We start from the raw sequence: 19,583 nt of genomic DNA on the forward strand, positions 1-19,583 counted from the left end.
AACAAACAGGAGGTGAACCATCTCAACCACAATATACGATCTTTGGCAGTGCCCCGGATGTTGGTATATATTCCTCCCGCCACTAGGGGGCGCTGATCCTCTAGCTGTTACTGCTGTAACCGTCCAGCCGTCATCAGAACACGGAGCTGCCAGCCTGTCTACCTGTCTACCATCATCTCTCTGGTTGTCAGTTTATCAGTCGACATTCAGAAGATGTTTCACCTCTAAACTCTGCAGTTAAAGAGTCTTCATCCAGTCGGTTCGCTCTGCTGAAGGTGAGAGTTTATAATCTGTTTATTCTGTGTTAACGGCTCTAAAATTAACTAACGGTAGTTAATCCACCGTTTCGTGTTTCGCGGGGTCCCGCCCATCGCGGACTGTGATTGGTCCGCTGAGACGTCATCTCTCGGAGCTCCGCGCTGATTGGCTGGAAGCCAACAGGCCCTTTAAACTGTGTGATTAAATGACTGAAGACACGTGGTGACGTTTCACCTTTATTTATTAGTTTATTTAATTTATATATTAATATATATAATATATAATATATATATTATATATATATATATATATATATTAATATATATAATATATATATATAATATATATATTATATATATATATATATATATATATTAATATATATAATATATAATATATATATTATATATATATATATATATATTATATATATAATAATTATTTTAGTTAATTAATATATTTAACCCACCCTGTGATAAATAAATAAATAAATAAATAATAATAATAATAATAATAAAAACAAAATGATAATAAAAAAACAGACAAAAAAACCCAAATCAAGAAAATAACAATAGACAAGGTGTGTGTCTTTATTTTCTCTCTTTTTTACAAATTATTTATCCGGTATATTGATTTGTTTTTGTTTTTATTAAAGTGTTACAGTCCCAAAATAAAATAATGCAAAAAACACAAACGAAAAAAAAGAGAAAATACATTTTAAGAACATAAACACAAATAAGCAAATTTATTATTATTATTATCATTATTATTAAAAATACAAATGATAATAATAATAAAAATAAGAATAGTAATAATAATGAATTAAATAAAGAGAAAATGCATTTTAAGAACATAAACACAAATAAGCAAATACATTATTATTATTATTATTATTATTAATACAAACATTATAATAAGAATAAAAAAAAAGATAAGAATAGAAATAATAACAGTAATGAATTAAATCAAGAAAAATATATTTTAAAAACATGAAAACAAGCAAGCAAATAAATTAGTATTAATACAAATAATAATAATGTATTAAGAACATGAAAACAAACAAGCAAATAAATGATTAGAAAAAGATAATAAAAAATGAATAATAATGAATCAAATGAAGAAAAACATTTTCAGAACCTGAAAACAAGCAAATAAATTATTATTAATACAAATAATAATGAAAATAATAATAATAACAAAAAAATAATGTGTTAAGAACATGAAAAAACACATGCAAATAATGTATAATAATAATTATAATAATAATAAGGACTTTTTCACTATCTACTGACATTTAAAAGATTAATTGCTAATAAACCTAATCAATAAATGATCTGGCGGCGCCCTCAGCAGGCCGACGCCGATCCCTGCAGCTCAGCTGAGGGTCTATAATTGGCTCAGGGAGTGAAGGCTGCTGGGTAATCCACAGAGGCTTTCTGAGGTTCAGGTTCACGTCCATCATCAGTGTTCAGGTGAGTTCAACTCTGACGCTCCACCGTGTCTCTGTTCACCTGGTTCACCTGTCTGGGTTCAACTGGTCTGAGGTCTGAGAGACTCCTCACCACGGGGACATCAGCAGGAAGTGGACAGGTGTCAGGTGTTGTCAGGTGTGTGTGTGAGAGTGAGGGGGCGGGGTCTAGACAGGAAGTGCTGTGTGCAGCAGGTTTAAGGTGCTGCTGTCACACGGCTGGCTGTGTGTGTGTGTGTGTGTGTTAGTGATGTGTGTTACCTGATGAGCGTCGGTGATGAGGACGTGGACCTGCAGAGCTGGGGCTGTACTGACCTGTGTGTATCCTCACCTTCTTCTTCTTCTGTGGTTTCAGTGTGTCAGTATGTAGGTCAGCTGACAGCTCGGTGTCTGATAAGGTCACTGGGATTATTGTTCTGCCGAGCCGTGTGTTGTAATCAGACTGCTGCTGCTGGAGGTTAATAATTAATGAATGATTTTAAAGTCCTCCCAGCTGAGCTGCTCCTCTGATGAGAACACATTTATGGATTTATCTGACAGTAGATCTGAAACAGGCTCCGTTTAGTGTCTGTGGTGGAGCTCTGGATGGAATCACACCATGCTGGACTACTGTCACCACCATTACCCACGTCTGAGGCCGCTGTACGGAGGACTAAAGCTGCCATTAGAATACATAAAATAGTAAAGGAAGAAATGTGAAATAAAAACCTCAATTATCAAATAAATATGCAGGTTGATTTGAAAATGAATGAATATGCACAGAAATAGAAAACTAAATAAATAAATGTATTTATTTATTAGACAAATTACTTATTTTTGTATTCATTTATTTTCATATATAATTCCCTATTTACATTTATTTATCTATTTATTTATGTATTTATTTATTACATTTCTTCATCCATATGCAAATAATCTCCCCCTCTTCCTCTTCCTCCTCCTCCTCCTCCATCTGTCTCTCTCCTCCTCCTCCTCCTCCATCTGTCTCTCTCCTCCTCCTCCTCCTCAGCTCCAGCTACTCCTCCTCAGTGTGGGACTCAGAGAAGGAGCATCAGGACCTCCTCCTCTCAGGGATCATGTCCAGACGCAGCCTGCGGCTGGATGAAGGCCTGTTGGACCGTAGTCTTCCTCAGAGCAGCGCCTCCTTCAGTGTGGGAGGAGGCAGCTGGAAGAGCACCAGGTGAGGGAGCTCAGGTAGACGTCTGCTGCTGCTGCTGCTAACATGAGGACACATGTTCATCTTTTCCTCTGCTTCTCCTTCCTCTTTTTATCTCTCTCCTCCTCCTCCTCCTTCCTCTTCTTATCCATCTCCTTCTCTCTCTCTCTCTCTCCCTCCTCCTGCTCTCTCTCTCTCTCTCTCTCTCTCTCTCTTTCTCTCTCTCTCCCTCCTCCTTCTCTCTCTCTCTCTCTCTCTCTCTCTCTCCCTCCTCCTTCTCTCTCTCTCTCTCTCTCTCTCTCTCTCTCTCTCTCTCTCTCTCTCTCTTCCTCCTCCTCCAGGTCGTTGAAGTCTCGTCGTTCTCAGCATCACTCCGTCTCCTGCTCAGAGTCTGTCCTCCTCAACAACAGCAGCCTCCCCAGCGTGGCCTCCGACGCCTCCCTGCTGTCCTCGCTGCTGGACGAGTCCTCCGTGCAGGAGACCACGCTGGTGGACACCTTCTGGGGTACAGCACCTCCTCCTGCACCTCCTCCTCTACCTCCTCCTGCACCTTCTCCTGTACCTCCTCCTGTAACCCCTCCAGCGCCTCCTCCTGTAACTCCTCCTCTACCTCCTCCTGCACCTCCTCCTGCACCTCCTCCTGTACCTCCTCCTGTACCTCCTCCTGTACCTCCTCCTGTAACCCCTCCAGCGCCTCCTCCTGCACCTCCTCCTCTACCTCCTCCTGTACCTCCTCCTGCACCTCCTCTACCTCCTCCTGTACCTCCTCCTGTACCTCCTCCTCTACCTCCTCCTGTACCTCCTCCTGCACCTCCTCCTCTACCTCCTCCTGCACCTCCTCCTCTACCTCCTCCTGTAGACTCTTATACATCCGGGCCTCAGTGAGAGGGTCTTTTATTTTGGCGGGGTGTGGGACATACAGAGTTAAAGTCTGTTTCCTCTTCCTGTTTCAGGTCTGGACCAGGACGTTGATCCTAAAGGTCAGTTTGTGTTCCTGATTAATCATTTCAAAGATTAATTGATTATGAAATTGATTTTAACGTTCATGTCTCTGCAGAAAGCACCGTCATCGAGCAGAGCACCGGCCTGGCAGACCGCCGTCTGATTGGCTCAGACGGACGCTGTCCCAAACACCTGGTCCAGACGCTCGGCAGGGTTTACTGTAAAGACTGTGAGCTGCACTCCGTCAGCGCGTACTGCTCCTCCTCCACCTCGGGGATGGAGACCTCCACCATCTACAGCAGAGACCGGAGCCGCAAGACCAGGATAGGTGAGCACGGAGGGGGACAGGTGATCGCTGAGGTAGACAGGTGAGCGCTGAGGGGGACGGGTGAGCACAGAGGGGGACAGGTGATCGCTGAGGTAGACAGGTGAGCGCTGAGGGGGACGGGTGAGCGCTGAGGGGGACAGGTGAGCGCAGAGGGGGACAGGTGAGCGCAGAGGGGGACAGGTGAGCGCAGAGGGGGACAGGTGAGCGCAGAGGGGGACAGGTGAGCGCAGAGGGAGACAGGTGAATACGGAGGGAGACAGGTGAGCGCTGAGGGAGACGGGTGAGCGCTGAGGGGGACGGGTGAGCGCGGAGGGGGACGGGTGAGCGCAGAGGGGGACAGGTGAGCGCAGAGGGAGACAGGTGAATACGGAGGGAGACAGGTGAGCGCTGAGGGGGACGGGTGAGCGCTGAGGGGGACAGGTGAGCGCAGAGGGGGACAGGTGAGCGCAGAGGGGGACAGGTGAGCGCTGAGGGAGACGGGTGAGCGCTGAGGGGGACGGGTGAGCGCTGAGGGGGACGGGTGAGCGCGGAGGGGGACGGGTGAGCGGTGAGCGCTGAGGGGGACGGGTGAGCGGTGAGCGCTGAGGGGGACGGGTGAGCACAGAGGGGGACAGGTGATCGCTGAGGTAGACAGGTGAGCGCTGAGGGGGACGGGTGGGCGCTGAGGGGGACGGGTGAGCGCAGAGGGGGACAGGTGAGCGCAGAGGGGGACAGGTGAGCGCAGAGGGGGACAGGTGAGCGCAGAGGGAGACAGGTGAATACGGAGGGAGACAGGTGAGCGCTGAGGGGGACAGGTGAGCGCAGAGGGAGACAGGTGAATACGGAGGGAGACAGGTGAGCGCTGAGGGGGACGGGTGAGCGCTGAGGGGGACAGGTGAGCGCAGAGGGGGACAGGTGAGCGCAGAGGGAGACAGGTGAATACGGAGGGAGACAGGTGAGCGCTGAGGGGGACGGGTGAGCGCGGAGGGGGACGGGTGAGCGCGGAGGGACGGGTGAGCGCGGAGGGGGACGGGTGAGCGGTGAGCGCTGAGGGGGACGGGTGAGCGCTGAGGGGGACGGGTGAATACGGAGGGAGACAGGTGAGCGCTGAGGGAGACGGGTGAGCGCTGAGGGGGACGGGTGAGCGCTGAGGGGGACGGGTGAGCGCTGAGGGGGACGGGTGAGCGCGGAGGGAGACGGGTGAGCGCGGAGGGAGACAGGTGAGCGCTGAGGTGGACGGGTGAGCGCGGACGGAGACGCGTGAGCGCTGAGGGGGACGGGTGAGCGCTGAGGGAGACGGGTGAGCGCTGAGGGGGACGGGTGAGCGCTGAGGGGGACAGGTGAGCGCAGAGGGAGACGGGTGAGCGCTGAGGGGGACGGGTGAGCGCTGAGGGAGACGGGTGAGCGCTGAGGGGGACGGGTGAGCGCGGAGGGAGACAGGTGAGCGCGGAGGGAGACGGGTGAGCGCTGAGGTGGACGGGTGAGCGCGGACGGAGACGCGTGAGCGCTGAGGGGGACGGGTGAGCGCTGAGGGAGACGGGTGAGCGCTGAGGGAGACAGGTGAATATGGAGGGAGACGGGTGAGCGCTGAGGGAGACGGGTGAGGTGAGCGCGGAGGGAGACAGGTGAGCGCTGAGGGAGACGGGTGAGCGCTGAGGGAGACGGGTGAGCGCTGAGGGAGACAGGTGAATACGGAGGGAGACGGGTGAGCGCTGAGGGAGACAGGTGAATACGGAGGGAGACAGATGAGCGCGGAGGGAGACAGGTGAATACGGAGGGGGACAGGTGAGCGCTGAGGGAGACAGGTGAGCGCGGAGGGAGACAGGTGAGCGCGGAGGGAGACGGGTGAATACGGAGGGGGACAAGTGAGCGCGGAGGGAGACAGGTGAGCGCGGAGGGAGACAGGTGAGCGCGGAGGGAGACAAATGAGCGCGGAGGGAGAAAGGTGAGCACAGAGGGAGACAGGTGAGCACAGAGGGAGACAAATGAGCGCGGAGGGAGACAGGTGAACGCTGAGGGAGACAGGTGAGCGTTGAGGGAGACAGGTGAGCGTTGAGGGAGACAAATGAGCGCGGAGGGAGACAGGTGAACGCTGAGGGAGACAGGTGAGCACAGAGGGAGACAGGTGAATACGGAGGGAGACAGGTGGGTGCTGAGGGAGACAGGTGAGCGCGGAGGGAGACAGGTGAGCGCGGAGGGAGACAGGTGAGCGCGGAGGGAGACAGGTGAACGCTGAGGGGGACGGGTGAGCGCGGAGGGAGACAGGTGAGCGCGGAGGGAGACAGGTGAGCGCTGAGGTGGACGGGTGAGCGCGGACGGAGACGCGTGAGCGCTGAGGGGGACGGGTGAGCGCTGAGGGAGACGGGTGAGCGCTGAGGGAGACAGGTGAATATGGAGGGAGACGGGTGAGCGCTGAGGGAGACGGGTGAGGTGAGCGCGGAGGGAGACAGGTGAGTGCTGAGGGAGACGGGTGAGCGCTGAGGGAGACGGGTGAGCGCTGAGGGAGACAGGTGAATACGGAGGGAGACAGATGAGCGCGGAGGGAGACAGGTGAATACGGAGGGGGACAGGTGAGCGCTGAGGGAGACAGGTGAATACGGAGAGGGACAGGTGAGCGCTGAGGGAGACAGGTGAGCGCGGAGGGAGACAGGTGAGCGCGGAGGGAGACAGGTGAGCGCGGAGGGAGACAGGTGAGCGCGGAGGGAGACGGGTGAATACGGAGGGAGACGGGTGAATACGGAGGGGGACAAGTGAGCGCGGAGGGAGACAGGTGAGCGCTGAGGGAGACAGGTGAGCGCGGAGAGAGACAGGTGAGCGCGGAGGGAGACAGGTGAGCGCGGAGGGAGACAGGTGAGCGCGGAGGGAGACAAATGAGCGCGGAGGGAGAAAGGTGAGCACAGAGGGAGACAGGTGAGCACAGAGGGAGACAAATGAGCGCGGAGGGAGACAGGTGAACGCTGAGGGAGACAGGTGAGCGTTGAGGGAGAAAGGTGAGCACAGAGGGAGACAGGTGAATGCGGAGGGAGACAAATGAGCGCGGAGGGAGAAAGGTGAGCACAGAGGGAGACAGGTGAGCACAGAGGGAGACAAATGAGCGCGGAGGGAGACAGGTGAACGCTGAGGGAGACAGGTGAGCGTTGAGGGAGAAAGGTGAGCACAGAGGGAGACAGGTGAATACGGAGGGAGACAGGTGGGTGCTGAGGGAGACAGGTGAGCGCGGAGGGAGACAGGTGAGCGCGGAGGGAGACAGGTGAGCGCGGAGGGAGACAGGTGAGCACAGAGGGAGACAAATGAGCGCGGAGGGAGACAGGTGAACGCTGAGGGAGACAGGTGAGCGTTGAGGGAGAAAGGTGAGCACAGAGGGAGACAGGTGAATACGGAGGGAGACAGGTGGGTGCTGAGGGAGACAGGTGAATATGGAGGGAGACAGGTGGAGACAGGTGAGCGCTGAGGGAGACAGGTGGAGACAGGTGAGCGCTGAGGGAGACAGGTGAGGTCTCTCTAGGTCTATAACTGTTAAAGCTTGACTCTTGGCTCTTCCAGATGTGCTGCAGCTGTGGTTGGACTGCTCTCTGCTGTGTGTCAGGAGAGCTGCAGCCAGCTGTTTGTCTGCGCTGACACACACCTGGCAGGTGTGTCGGCGGCGGCTCTCACAGACTGATAACAGAAATGGAGGTACTGACTGTAAGAGTCTCCTTAAGGTGTTAGAACGTACCTGTCCACTTCTATTCCTACTACACACTGGTGTCAGGAGGTGTTAGAACGTACCTGTCCACTTCTATTCCTACTACACACTGGTGTCAGGAGGTGTGGGAACCTTTCTCCAGGCCACTAGAACCACCTACAAGAGTCCATGTGACTTCATAGTTTCCCATGATGCTTTGCATCAGATGAATTATTTGTGATTTGGATCTGGTCCCGTCTTTCCTGATGTCTCACATGTTGTTGTTGTCGTCGTGTTTTCCCTCCCAAACAAATGGGCCGCACCCCTTTCACTTTGGCTGTTGCCATGGCAACATGCAAATGCACGTCTGCCCGTGGCCTCTCACAGTCATGTGTGCCGGTCCTCGGCTCAGAGGACGGGGACATAGAGGTCGCGGTGAGGTGGTGAGTCTGCTGCTGCTGCTGAGTCCTGACTGTGTCTCCTCTCTGTCTCCGTTGCAGCTCGATCCGGTCTCTTTGGAGTCATGGACCTGAGGGAGTCCACCACGACCCAGAAGGAGCTCCATCCCAACGGATCTCTGTGTGAGTTTATTAGAGACACACCGTCGTTCACCATGTGTTCAAACATCAGCAACACCTTCCTCTGCCTTCAGTCTCTAGAGGTACCTCTAACCTGATCTCTGACCGCATTCTAAATACACTGAATGTATTGAATGATTCCTCTGAGTTAGACTGGTTGACAGCGTCTCTGATGACGATGATGATGATGATGATGATGATGATGATGATCTATTTAGTTAATCGTAGGGATGCACCGATACCACTGTTTTTCAGACCGAGTACAAGTACTTACATTTGGGTACTCTCCGATACCGAGTACCGATACGAGTACTTCTGTGTCTAAAGACCCTCGTTAACAGCCAGCTGGAGGGTGTGAGCAACACGGCAGGCTGGGGAGTCCCGCATACGAGGCGGTGCGCCGCCACCGGCTCTAGGTCGGCTTGGAAAGGCTCGGGGCGAAGGTGGCTCGCAGCCGCAGCTTTACAGCGCCTCCTACCCTTGGACAAAGGGCTTGCTGCGCCGTCTCTCCCCGCCAGGGGATGGCCCCCTGCTCCCGGTGCATGGGGCCATCCCGATGTCGGCAACCCACCTGACCCGTCCTGAAACACGGACGAAGAAGTCTAACGCGCGCTTGAGTCAGAGGGTGCAAGCAAAACCCTGTGGCGCAATGGAAGTGAGGGCCGGTGCGCGCCAACTGAGGTGGGATCCCACTGTCAAGTGGTATCGTTGCCGTTTTGCGAGTACGAGTACATGAGCACAGTATCGGACCCGATACCCGATTCTGGTATCGGTGCATCCCTAGTTAATGGTCTCCTTCCTGTCCGTCAGTTAAACACACTTCTGCACCGCTGACACCAACAGGTGACGACTGTCAGGAGAAACAACGCTCAGACACTCACACTGTCACCTCCTCTTCCTCTTCACCTTCCTCTTCATGGTCCTCAGTGGCTTCCTGTTTGTTGGGGCTGATGTGGAGCGCTGCTGTTTTCACAGGTTAATTAACCAATCTCACTTTGAGCAGCAAAAACAACAACATGTACCAGATGCTGTGCAGGACTGACGGTCACATGACATGAATCCATATGAACATCAGTAATCATTTAGTGCATGTAAACATAGTCAGTTATTCTCTCATCAGAGAATGACATTAAAGCCGTCACTTCATCAGACTTGACTTATTACTGAGTTGATGTGATCGTAGAGTCAAACTGATGAGCAGATTAAGTTCCTGAGGGAAAACCAGGATCAGAATTCCCACCATTTGACTCTTTTTAAATATCTGTAAACTGGAACAAACGTCCTATTACTCACTATTAGCTTCAGTTCTTCTAATCTTCTCTTTATTAATGACTCTCTTATGGGTTTTCCTCCTCAGCTCAGAGTCTCTGTCAGCTGACTCTCAGAGCAGCTTCAGCTGTTTGGCCTCTGATCAAGAAACTGTTTTCAACTTCTCGGAGCGCCGGACGCTCTGCAGGTTAACGCCGTGTCTCCGTGTTTAGAGTAGTGATTCCTCCTCCTCCTCTTCCTCCTTCTCCTTCTTCCCCTCTCATGTGCAGCATGTTCTGTGTGGGAGCTCCATGTTGGATCTTTTTCTTCCTTTGCTGCATCGTTAAATGTTTTGTGATCCAGATCAGACGATTCTGGATTTGTGAAACGTGGATCAGTGTTTCCCGAAGCCTCAAAAGACGTCTCAAAGATCTTCAGTTTACCATCAGAGAGGAAAGAAACAAGAACATATTCACATTTAAGAAGCTGCAATCAGACAATTTAGACTTCATGGATTATCAAAACAGTTGACTTTGTGTGTTAGACAGTGACCCTGGTCCATACTGAGTGGGACGTGGGACTCCTTTCTCTGCTCCTCCTGTTCTATTTAGTCCTGTTCTGTTTCTCTGCTGGTTTTGTCTGCAGTCTGACTCCCTGAAGCTTCATCATAATCTCTTCTTTTCTCTCTTCCTGCTGACCTGCAGCCTCCAGCTCAGCTGCTGAAAGACTTCAGTTAATCATGTGATTATTTAATGAACCTCCCCTCTGTGTGTGTGTGTGTGTGTGTGTGTGTGTGTGTGTGTGTTCAGGTGAGACAGCAGGTGATGTGTACAGGTGGCTCAACAGACGACAGCATCACATGACCGCGAGCTTCCTCACAACACGGCAAGTTGTTGTTTGTGTTTTTGTGCCTCCTGTCTAAAGTATTCTGTAGACAGTATTCAGAATACAGTATTCTGAATACTGTATTCAGAATTCAGTATTCAGTATTCAGAATACAGTATTCAGAATACTGTATTCTGAATACTGTATTCAGAATACTGTATTCTGAATACAGTATCCTGAATACAGTATCCTGAATACAGGAGGAAAACAGGACGGCTAAAAACCAAAGAAGAAGTTTCTCCGTCTAGAGATGATTTCTTCTGTTTTAGTCTGACTGTTAAAATGTGGTTTCTCCTGCAGGTTTCCTGTCCGGCTCCTCCTGGTTCTCCTCCCTCTGCTGCTCCTCTTCAGTACGTCTAAAACTACCAGTATTTCCTGATTGATAAATCTGATTGCAAAGTAGAATTTGATGAGGTCGTCCTCTGCAGGCAGAATACATGGCATCTGTAGGGTGATGAGGTTGATCCAGATTTACAAAGTGAAGCCATGTGGTGCCTTGACAAAAAGAAAGATATATTTTTCCGAGGTTTTTTTTCCGTAAATTTGTGATTTAAATCTCAGAGAATATTCCTATTTTTTCTCGTATTTTTATGATTTAAATGTCAGAAAATACCCAAGATTTTTGCTCTTAAATCTGTAACTTTAATCTCAGAGAATATACAAATTTCAAAGAATATCCAAATTTTCTTTTCTTGTAAATTTGTAACTTTAATCATAGAGAATATTCTTTTTTTTCTCTTGAATTTTCCTCTTTAATGTCAGAGAATATTACATTTTTTCTTGTAAATTTATAACTTTAATCCTTGAGAATATTCTTCTTTTTTTCCTTGTGAATTTTCCACTTAAATGTCAGAGAATATTAGTTTTTTTTCATGACTTTGTTCATTTAATTTCAGTTTTTTTCGTGGACTATTCCCCCCCTCCCTCGGCTCTGTATTTTATTTAATTTCTTATGTACGGTGTCTCTGACACGCCGTCGTACAGCTCAGACAGTTCGTTGATCCAATGTTTGGTTCTCCTTCAGGTCTGTGTTGGTTCGGTCCAGCCGGTCTACAGTCTGTCCTTCCAGCTGTCAACATCACAGAGGCGGTCTCTGATGTCCCCGATCTGTCCTCCACACACGGCTTCACGTCCTCCCAGAGCCCATCGGCAGAGGGCGCCGTGGAGGAGTCGAGGGAGGTGCAGCCCTTCGTGGAGACGCTCTTCAGTCGACCTCCAGCGGCGGGAGAGGAGGTACTGATCCCGCCCTGTAGGAGGGAGTGTCCTTTAATACTTTAATGTCTTCTGTGTTTCTTTGCAGCTACAGTGTACATTTTATTTATTTTTCATTTTTCTAATTTAATTTAATTGTCTTTGAGTGATCACTGGTTCCAGCTTTTCCAGCGTCTCAGTTTTACGTCCTTATTCATTTTAATTAACACAACTTAACACAGAATAGACTGAATGTACTTTGTGTTTAGAGTGCAGCCCCTTGTGGCCTAAATTAGTATTACAACAACAAACACTGTCAGAACTTCTGTTTCACCTGTTCTTAAGTCATAAACAGGAGAGACAACTATTCAGATCAGACTGATAACATGAGTCAGCAGCAGTTTGTTTGTTCTCTGAAAGACTTTCTGTTGCTTCACAGGAAGCGGCGCCGGCGGAGGATGAGGATGAGTCGGGTCGGCTTGTTCGTCTGGAGCGGAGTCTGGCGACGCTGTGGGAGCAGGTGGAGGCCGGAGGGCAGCGGGCGGAGCAGAGACACGTGGAGGTGCTCCGGCTGTACGCTGACCTCCAGCAGCAGATGGTCGCCAACCGAGAGGGCGTGGAGCCCTGGATGAGCGGCCTGCTGGACCAGCATCTGGACCAGCATCTGGACCAGCACCTGGACCGGCTCAGGAGACGACTGGACGAGGAGAAACTGCAGACTGAGCAGGTACTGGACTCATCTCTTGAGTAGATGAACTGATGCATGATGGGAATGTGTGTTTCTTTGATGTGTCTGTCTGTAGTCTCTGCAGAAGGATCTGTTACAGCAGCAGAGTCAGACGTCTCGTCTGGATCAGCTGGAGCTGCAGCTGCAGACGCTGGCCGCCAGGACAGAGGTAGACACACCTACACAACCCACACTTACACAACCTACACCTACACAACCTACACTTACACAACCTACACCTACGTCTACGTGATCACAGTCAGGCTACTTTATATATAGGGTACTTTTCATCACATTTATTCAACTTTTAATCACATTTAGGTTACTTTTAATCTTATTTACGATACTTTTTAAAAGGTTTCTTTTAATCTCAGTTTAGTTTAGATCTTATTTTACTGCGTTTGGTTTCAGGACAGTTTTTGTTGTTATATTGTTCTACAGGAGTTGCATAGGAGACGAGAAGCTGCTACGACTGTCTCACCTTCACCAACAACACTTGTAGCTTCCGTCAGGTAACCTTCATCGTCCTCTTCACCTCACAGTCAGCTGGAGTTTTTGTAGATTTATTTGATGTCAGAAGAACAAAAAGTCACTTTTCTTTAATCCAGTGAACGGAGTGAAGGTGTGAAAGGGTACAGGTTAATAACTTGTGTATGTGCTGTCACCGTGAGCCTCTCAGATGTTGTCTTGTAACTTCCTCTAGTGGTGCTGTGGACCGTCAGTCCCATGATGCCTTGCTGGCGGAGGTTGCGCGGTTGGAAGAGGCTCTGGAGGACGTCAGGCGGGATGTTAAGGGTCTGTCTGGGTGTCAGGACAGCTACCGACGACTCGACACAATCCAGCAGACGGTGAGACAGAAGAAACCTTGATTATTATAAGCAGCGAGGTTCGACTCCTTCGCTGTCCCCATCCCTAAATGTGACTAAAGAAAATGGAGACAAACGTACTTTTTAATGTAGTTTCCTTAAACAAAAACAGCCTCAGAGCACCAGCTGAAGAAACCCTGTCGAGTATCTTTGAACCCGACAGACAACATCATATTTTAAAAGGGCCTTTATGTCATCAAATTTACAGTCAAAGTGCGCCGATACGCAGATGACGCCATGTCATACTAGCTAGAAGGAGGATAAATAACGCTACAAACTTATGCAAAATTTGTGAGGAAAAACTGGCATGGCCATTTTTGAAGGGGTCCTCTGACCTCAGTCAAAGTGCTCCGATACGCTGATGACGCCAAACTCTTTCTCTTTCACCTCGAGATGGGAATCGAGAACTGCTTCCAAATTGTTGCTGTTGAGGTGATTCTGTTTCCGTATCTCAACGTTTCCAATGTGTCCTCTGTCAGATCTCAGCGCAGGTCTCCGCTCAGGTCCGTGAGGAGGTTCGGGTTCTGGTCTACGGCAACCAGCTGACGGTGGGGGGCGGGGCGCCCGGAGATGCCGCCGCCGCCGCCGCCGGCCTCCCAGAGTCGCTCCTCGAGTGGCTGTCGCAGCAGTACGTCAGCGGCGCCAACCTGCAGGCGGTGCTGGCCTCTCTGGAGCTCAGCATCATACAGAACATCAGCCTGCAGCTGGAGAAGCGCCGCAGCGAGGAGACGGTCCGAGAGGCCGTCCTGCACGCCGCCGGGGCTGCTGGGGCCGCCGTGACCCGGGAGGTCAGTGGGAGCTTCATGACCCGTTGATCATTAGAGAAGTTCTGATTCTTTCTAAGAACTATAATTGACAGCGAGGCTCCAGACTGTAGCTCCTGAAAGTTCACTTATATCTCGTCTCTTCCAGGACGTCCATGAGATCGTGAAGAACGCTCTGCGCCTGTTTTCTGAGGACCGAACTGGCCTGGCGGACTACGCTCTGGAGTCAGGAGGTCACAAACAGCCCAGTTTGTTTTAGAATCTAGGATCTAGGTTAAAGGATCCGTGTGGTCATGTCTGTGTCGTACTGTACTCAGATTAATAGAACATCCATTACTTCCTAAACTCTCCCCCTGTAGCTCTGATCCGATCTGTACCTGACAGGTGTTTGTCTGCTGTCGTCCTGCAGGGGGCAGCATCCTGAGCACTCGCTGCTCGGAGACGTACGAGACGAAGGCGGCGCTGCTCAGTCTGTTCGGACTTCCTCTCTGGTATTTCTCTCAGTCTCCTCGAGCTGTGATCCAGGTAACACACCCGTCCTATAGACCCTTTTAGTTATGAGGTGACGGTGTTAGCTGGAGGCTAACCAAAGGAATCTTCTAGATCTAGCTAGCTAATTGATTGATGTGAAATGTGGAGAAACCTCAGCAGAAGCTCCAGCTGTGTGTCTCTGATCTGCTCCTCCTGCAGCCGGACGTCCATCCAGGAAACTGCTGGGCCTTCAGAGGCTCCGCGGGCTTCCTGGTGATCCGCCTCTCCATGAGGATCCTCCCCACCGCCTTCTCCCTGGAGCACATCCCAAGAATCCTGGCGCCCAGCGGGACGCTGCACAGCGCCCCCCGAGACTTCACCGTCTACGTAAGAGAGAGAGACGGATAGATCGATAGAGACGCTGGCAGCATCAGAACTCTGTCAGGAACCTGGAAGTTGAGTTTATGTTTGTTGTTGTCAGGGTCTGGATGATGAGAGTCAGGAGAGAGGGAAGCTGCTGGGCTCCTACACCTACGACGAGGACGGAGAAGCTCTGCAGACCTACGCCGTCACCGTGAGTAATCACTGCTGAGTCAACGGTAGACGGGGTTCTGGTCCTGAAGCAGTCGTTGGCTCATCAAATATGTTTAAAAATAAAGATAAGAATCCAACACATAAAAACACAAAATGGTGCAGAAGTTAACGGGGTTCCTACGCAGTATGACATTTAGATTTTAGTAGTTTCCATGTCTGGATCATATTATCATACATAGATGCATAAACATCACTGTTAGCGCCGTTAACTACGAGCTATTGAAAGCTGTGTGGAGGAGATAGAAATTCTCCCAATCTCACATTTAGCACCTTTTAATCTTCATTTTTTCTTAAACTTTTAATACTAGTTTCCTCAACAAACACAAAAAGCCTTCGAGCATCTTAAATGTGACTTTGTGAACGCTGAAGAAACCCCGTTAAGTATCAGACAACAGATTTTAAAAGTGCCTTCAATGTCATTAGATTTACAAAGTGCGGCAATACGCCGACGACGCCAAACTCTTTCTCTTTAACGTAGAGGTGGGATCGAGAACCGGTTCCAAATTGTCCGATCCGTCGGACTTCCATGCCTCCGCGTATATCGGTTCCTTTTTATCTTCAGGGTCAGTATGAACGAGAGGAACAACGACCACCATAAAACTGTCAAATGTTCTTTGTTTTAAGATAAACTTGTACAAATCTGAACCCATCCTTTTTTAAAAAATGTGTTCAAATACGCTGCGACATTTTATGAGTTTTTTTAATGCAAAAAATGCTGAAAGTAAAAACACAAGTTTTTCCTCTTCAGCACCCCTTGCCGTTTCCCGGGGCCGTGGACTTAGCGCTCGCTGCACCAGTGTTCAAATGTTATTAGACATTCAGGCAGGAAACTGATAAAGACTCGGACCGATGAGCAGATTCGATGATGGTAAACAACTTCCATCCCTCACTGTCACGTCCGACGTTCTTGGTTTCTTTTCCAACAGGAGGAGAATGACCGAACCTTCCAGATCATCGAGGTTCAGGTGTTGTCCAACTGGGGCCACCAGGAGTACACCTGCATGTACCGCTTCAGGGTGCACGGGACGTCCGGAGACACCTGAGGACGGCGCAGACTTTCTGTCCGATTATTTAAGACACGAACAGGGCGGAGACGGCGGGGAAACATTCACACGGTGAAACATTCACACGGTGAAACATTCACACGGTGAAACATTCACACGGTGAAACATTCACACGGTGAAACATTCACACAGTCACCTCTCAGCTAACTGTGCTAACTGTGCTTGAGTCTCTACTCACTGAGACTTCATCTCCGGGTGTCGTCAGTTTCCTGTGGAAAGAGGACGCACTCACAGTTTTGATTCTTCTGTCAATAGTTAATATTATTTTTATATATCAGAGTTTTGTCTTTGCTGTGTTTTAAAGGTCCGTCAGGCTTCAGCCCGTTCTTTTTTTTATCGGTTCCGGTAAAACAGATGTGAGCAGAAAATGTTTTTTCAAGTCTATCGTAAAATGACTCTCGAAGATGGCGTCTAGATTTGGTAACTATTTAGGAAGACTGTTGATTTATATCCCATACATCATCTTTAGGAGGGTTTGTCTTCACAGTCAGTATGAACAACTTCCACCATAAAACTGCCAAATGTTCATTGTTTTAAGATAAACTTGAATAAATATGAACCCATTCTTTTTAAAATGTGTTAAATACGCTGCAACATTTGAGTTTTTAATGCAAAAAATGCTGAAAGTCAAATTATCTGCCCCACGAAAAGTTTTTCTTTCCTCTGAATTTGATTCTCGAACAGTCAAATCTCACAGCTGCAGAACTGAACCATGATAATGACCAAAAATGACTCATGCAATATGAATATTGTTTGCACTAATTGACTCGACTGCACTGATTGTTTTTTTGTCTTCAGGTTAATGTAAGATGAATTTTAATTTTTAATTGTTGTTGTAACCACTTTGATTTTTACATAATATGTATATTTGTGTTTTTTTTGTATGTGATTTCAAGCTGGACATAATAAAGATGTAAAATAAGATAAAATATACTTTATTATCCTGCTGGGAAGTTAATCTTTGACTCCACAACGCCGCATCAGTCAACCGTCACGATGCACAAACATCATAGATCATATCATACATACATAAAAAGAATAAAAAGAACATCTTACATGTAACTGAACGCTGAAGAAACACTGTCAAGTATCTTTCAACCCGACAGACGACATCATGTTTTAAAGGTGCCTTTATGTCATTCAATTTACAAAGTTCGCCAATACGTCGATGATGCCAAACTCTTTCTCTTTCACGTACAGATGGGAATCAAGAACCGGTTCCAAATTGTCCGGTCCGTTGGAGGGGTTATCGGTTCCTTTTATAGATGTTATGTTTTTCTGACAGTTACACAAAACTCAGCGTCACGACGTCACTCTGCATCACCATCTTGTTTTTTTTGCCGTTGCCGTCTTGGTTTTTGGCCGTCACCAAGATGGTGACGTCTAAAATTACTTTTCCTCAACCTTTATGTTATTGTATCGTGTCAATGAGGCTCCTCACGTATAGTTTATCGTATATGTAAGTATAGAAGGTTTTACGTTCTGTATTCGTCATGTGAACTACGTCTACAGTGGCGCAGACGTTGGAAATTAAATTCTTGTTCTCCAACAGCGCTACTACAACATGTATAAAAAGAAAAACATAAGAATTCAAGACATAAAATAGTGCAGAGTTTTATATAAAAGATAAAGCAGAAGGTTGGTGACCAGTAGAGATAAAATGCATAAACTGTTTCAACAGGATCAAATATGAAATGTTTGTTGAGCTGCTGGAGTCTGAAGTTAATCTCTTTATATAAGAGCTGGTTTAATTCACTTTTCAGTCCGGCCTGTAATCCTCCTCTTCTTCATCCTCCTCTTCATCCTCCTCTTCCTCCTCCTCCTCCTCCTCTTCATCCTCCTCCTCTTCATCCTCCTCTTCATCCTCCTCCTCCTCCTCCTCCTCTTCATCCTCCTCCTCATCCTCTTCATCCTCCTCCTCTTCATCCTCCTCTTCATCCTCCTCCTCCTCCTCCTCTTCATCCTCCTCTTCCTCCTCCTCCTCATCCTCTTCATCCTCCTCCTCTTCATCCTCCTCTTCCTCCTGCTGCTGAGATGATGTTTTAATCCACAGATGATGATGTCTCACTCTGTTGTTCAGAGCAGAGCTCCATTCAGGCACAAACCGTGTGAATAACTGCAGTGGTGGAAAGTAGAAGTACATTTACTCAAGTACTCTACTTAAATACACATTTTAGAGTACCTGAGCAGGTAGTATACAGAGTACCTGAGCAGGTAGTGAACGGAGTACCTGAGCAGGTAGCGTACAGAGTACCTGAGCAGGTAGTGAATGGAGTACCCGAGCAGTTAGTGAACAGAGTACCCGAACAGGTAGTGAACGGAGTACCTGAGCAGGTAGCGAACAGAGTACCTGAGCAGGTAGTGAACGGAGTACCTGAGCAGGTAGTGATCAGAGTACCTGAGCAGGTAGTATACAGAGTACCTGAGCAGGTAGTGAATGGAGTACCTGAGCAGGTAGCGAACAGAGTACCTGAGCAGGTAGTGAACGGAGTACCTGAGCAGGTAGTGATCAGAGTACCTGAGCAGGTAGTATACAGAGTACCTGAGCAGGTAGTGAATGGAGTACCCGAGCAGTTAGTGAACAGAGTACCCGAACAGGTAGTGAACGGAGTACCTGAGCAGGTAGTGAATGGAGTACCTGAGCAGGTAGTATACAGAGTACCTGAGCAGGTAGTGAACGGAGTACCTGAGCAGGTAGTATACAGAGTACCTGAGCAGGTAGGGAACGGAGTACCTGAGCAGGTAGTGAACGGAGTACCTGAGCAGGTAGTGATCAGAGTACCTGAGCAGGTAGTGAACGGAGTACCTCAGCAGGTAGTGAACGGAGTACCTCAGCAGGTAGTGAACGGAGTACCTGAGCAGGTAGTGAACGGAGTACCTCAGCAGGTAGTGAACGGAGTACCTGAGCAGGTAGTGAACGGAGTACCTGAGCAGGTAGTGAACGGAGTACCTCAGCAGGTAGTGAACGGAGTACCTCAGCAGGTAGTGATCGGAGTACCTGAGCAGGTAGTGAACGGAGTACCTGAGCAGGTAGTGAACGGAGTACCTGAGCAGGTAGTGAACGGAGTACCTGAGCAGGTAGTGAACGGAGTACCTGAGCAGGTAGTGAACGGAGTACCTGAGCAGGTAGTGAACGGAGTACCTGAGCCGGTAGTGATCAGAGTACCTGAGCAGGTAGTGAACGGAGTACCTGAACAGGTAGTGAACGGAGTACCTGAGCAGGTAGTGAACGGAGTACCTGAACAGGTAGTGAACGGAGTACCTGAGCAGGTGGGAGCTGCAGATTCATTGCCGTTATTATGATATAAATCTAGATTATAGTTGCTTTAAAGAGAATCTCTCTCTGATGGTCCTGTGATGTCACAGAGAGAGAGAGAGAGGGGGGGGGGGGGGGGGGGGG

The 19,583-nt window shown here is 48.9% G+C and overlaps 1 protein-coding gene across 16 annotated transcripts; it reads left to right on the forward strand.

Annotated features, from left to right (window-relative positions):
- The first annotated feature begins 107 nt into the window (after positions 1–107).
- LOC141758490 (SUN domain-containing protein 1-like) lies at positions 108–17,116 on the forward strand. Of its 16 annotated transcripts, none has more exons than XM_074619970.1 (23): positions 108–275; positions 2,736–2,906; positions 3,224–3,387; positions 3,836–3,862; positions 3,940–4,152; positions 7,675–7,806; positions 8,296–8,376; positions 9,217–9,348; positions 9,731–9,829; positions 10,431–10,506; positions 10,807–10,856; positions 11,531–11,739; positions 12,137–12,424; positions 12,501–12,593; positions 12,866–12,936; positions 13,128–13,272; positions 13,770–14,078; positions 14,203–14,287; positions 14,464–14,579; positions 14,745–14,912; positions 15,007–15,099; positions 16,046–16,220; positions 16,285–17,116. In XM_074619970.1, exons 2-22 carry the CDS (start codon positions 2,803–2,805, stop codon positions 16,160–16,162), a joined length of 2,772 nt encoding a protein of 923 aa, XP_074476071.1. In that variant the 5' UTR covers positions 108–275; positions 2,736–2,802; the 3' UTR covers positions 16,163–16,220; positions 16,285–17,116. The 16 variants fall into 16 exon arrangements, with proteins under 16 accessions (XP_074476071.1, XP_074476072.1, XP_074476073.1 ...); XM_074619971.1 differs by lacking the exon at positions 108–275 and adding an exon at positions 1,660–1,730; XM_074619972.1 differs by lacking the exon at positions 108–275 and adding an exon at positions 1,756–1,865.
- The last annotated feature ends 2,467 nt before the right edge of the window (positions 17,117–19,583 follow it).

The sequence above is a fragment of the Sebastes fasciatus genome, chromosome 20 (assembly GCF_043250625.1).
Source record: "Sebastes fasciatus isolate fSebFas1 chromosome 20, fSebFas1.pri, whole genome shotgun sequence".
Classification (NCBI taxonomy): Eukaryota; Metazoa; Chordata; class Actinopteri; order Perciformes; family Sebastidae; genus Sebastes; species Sebastes fasciatus.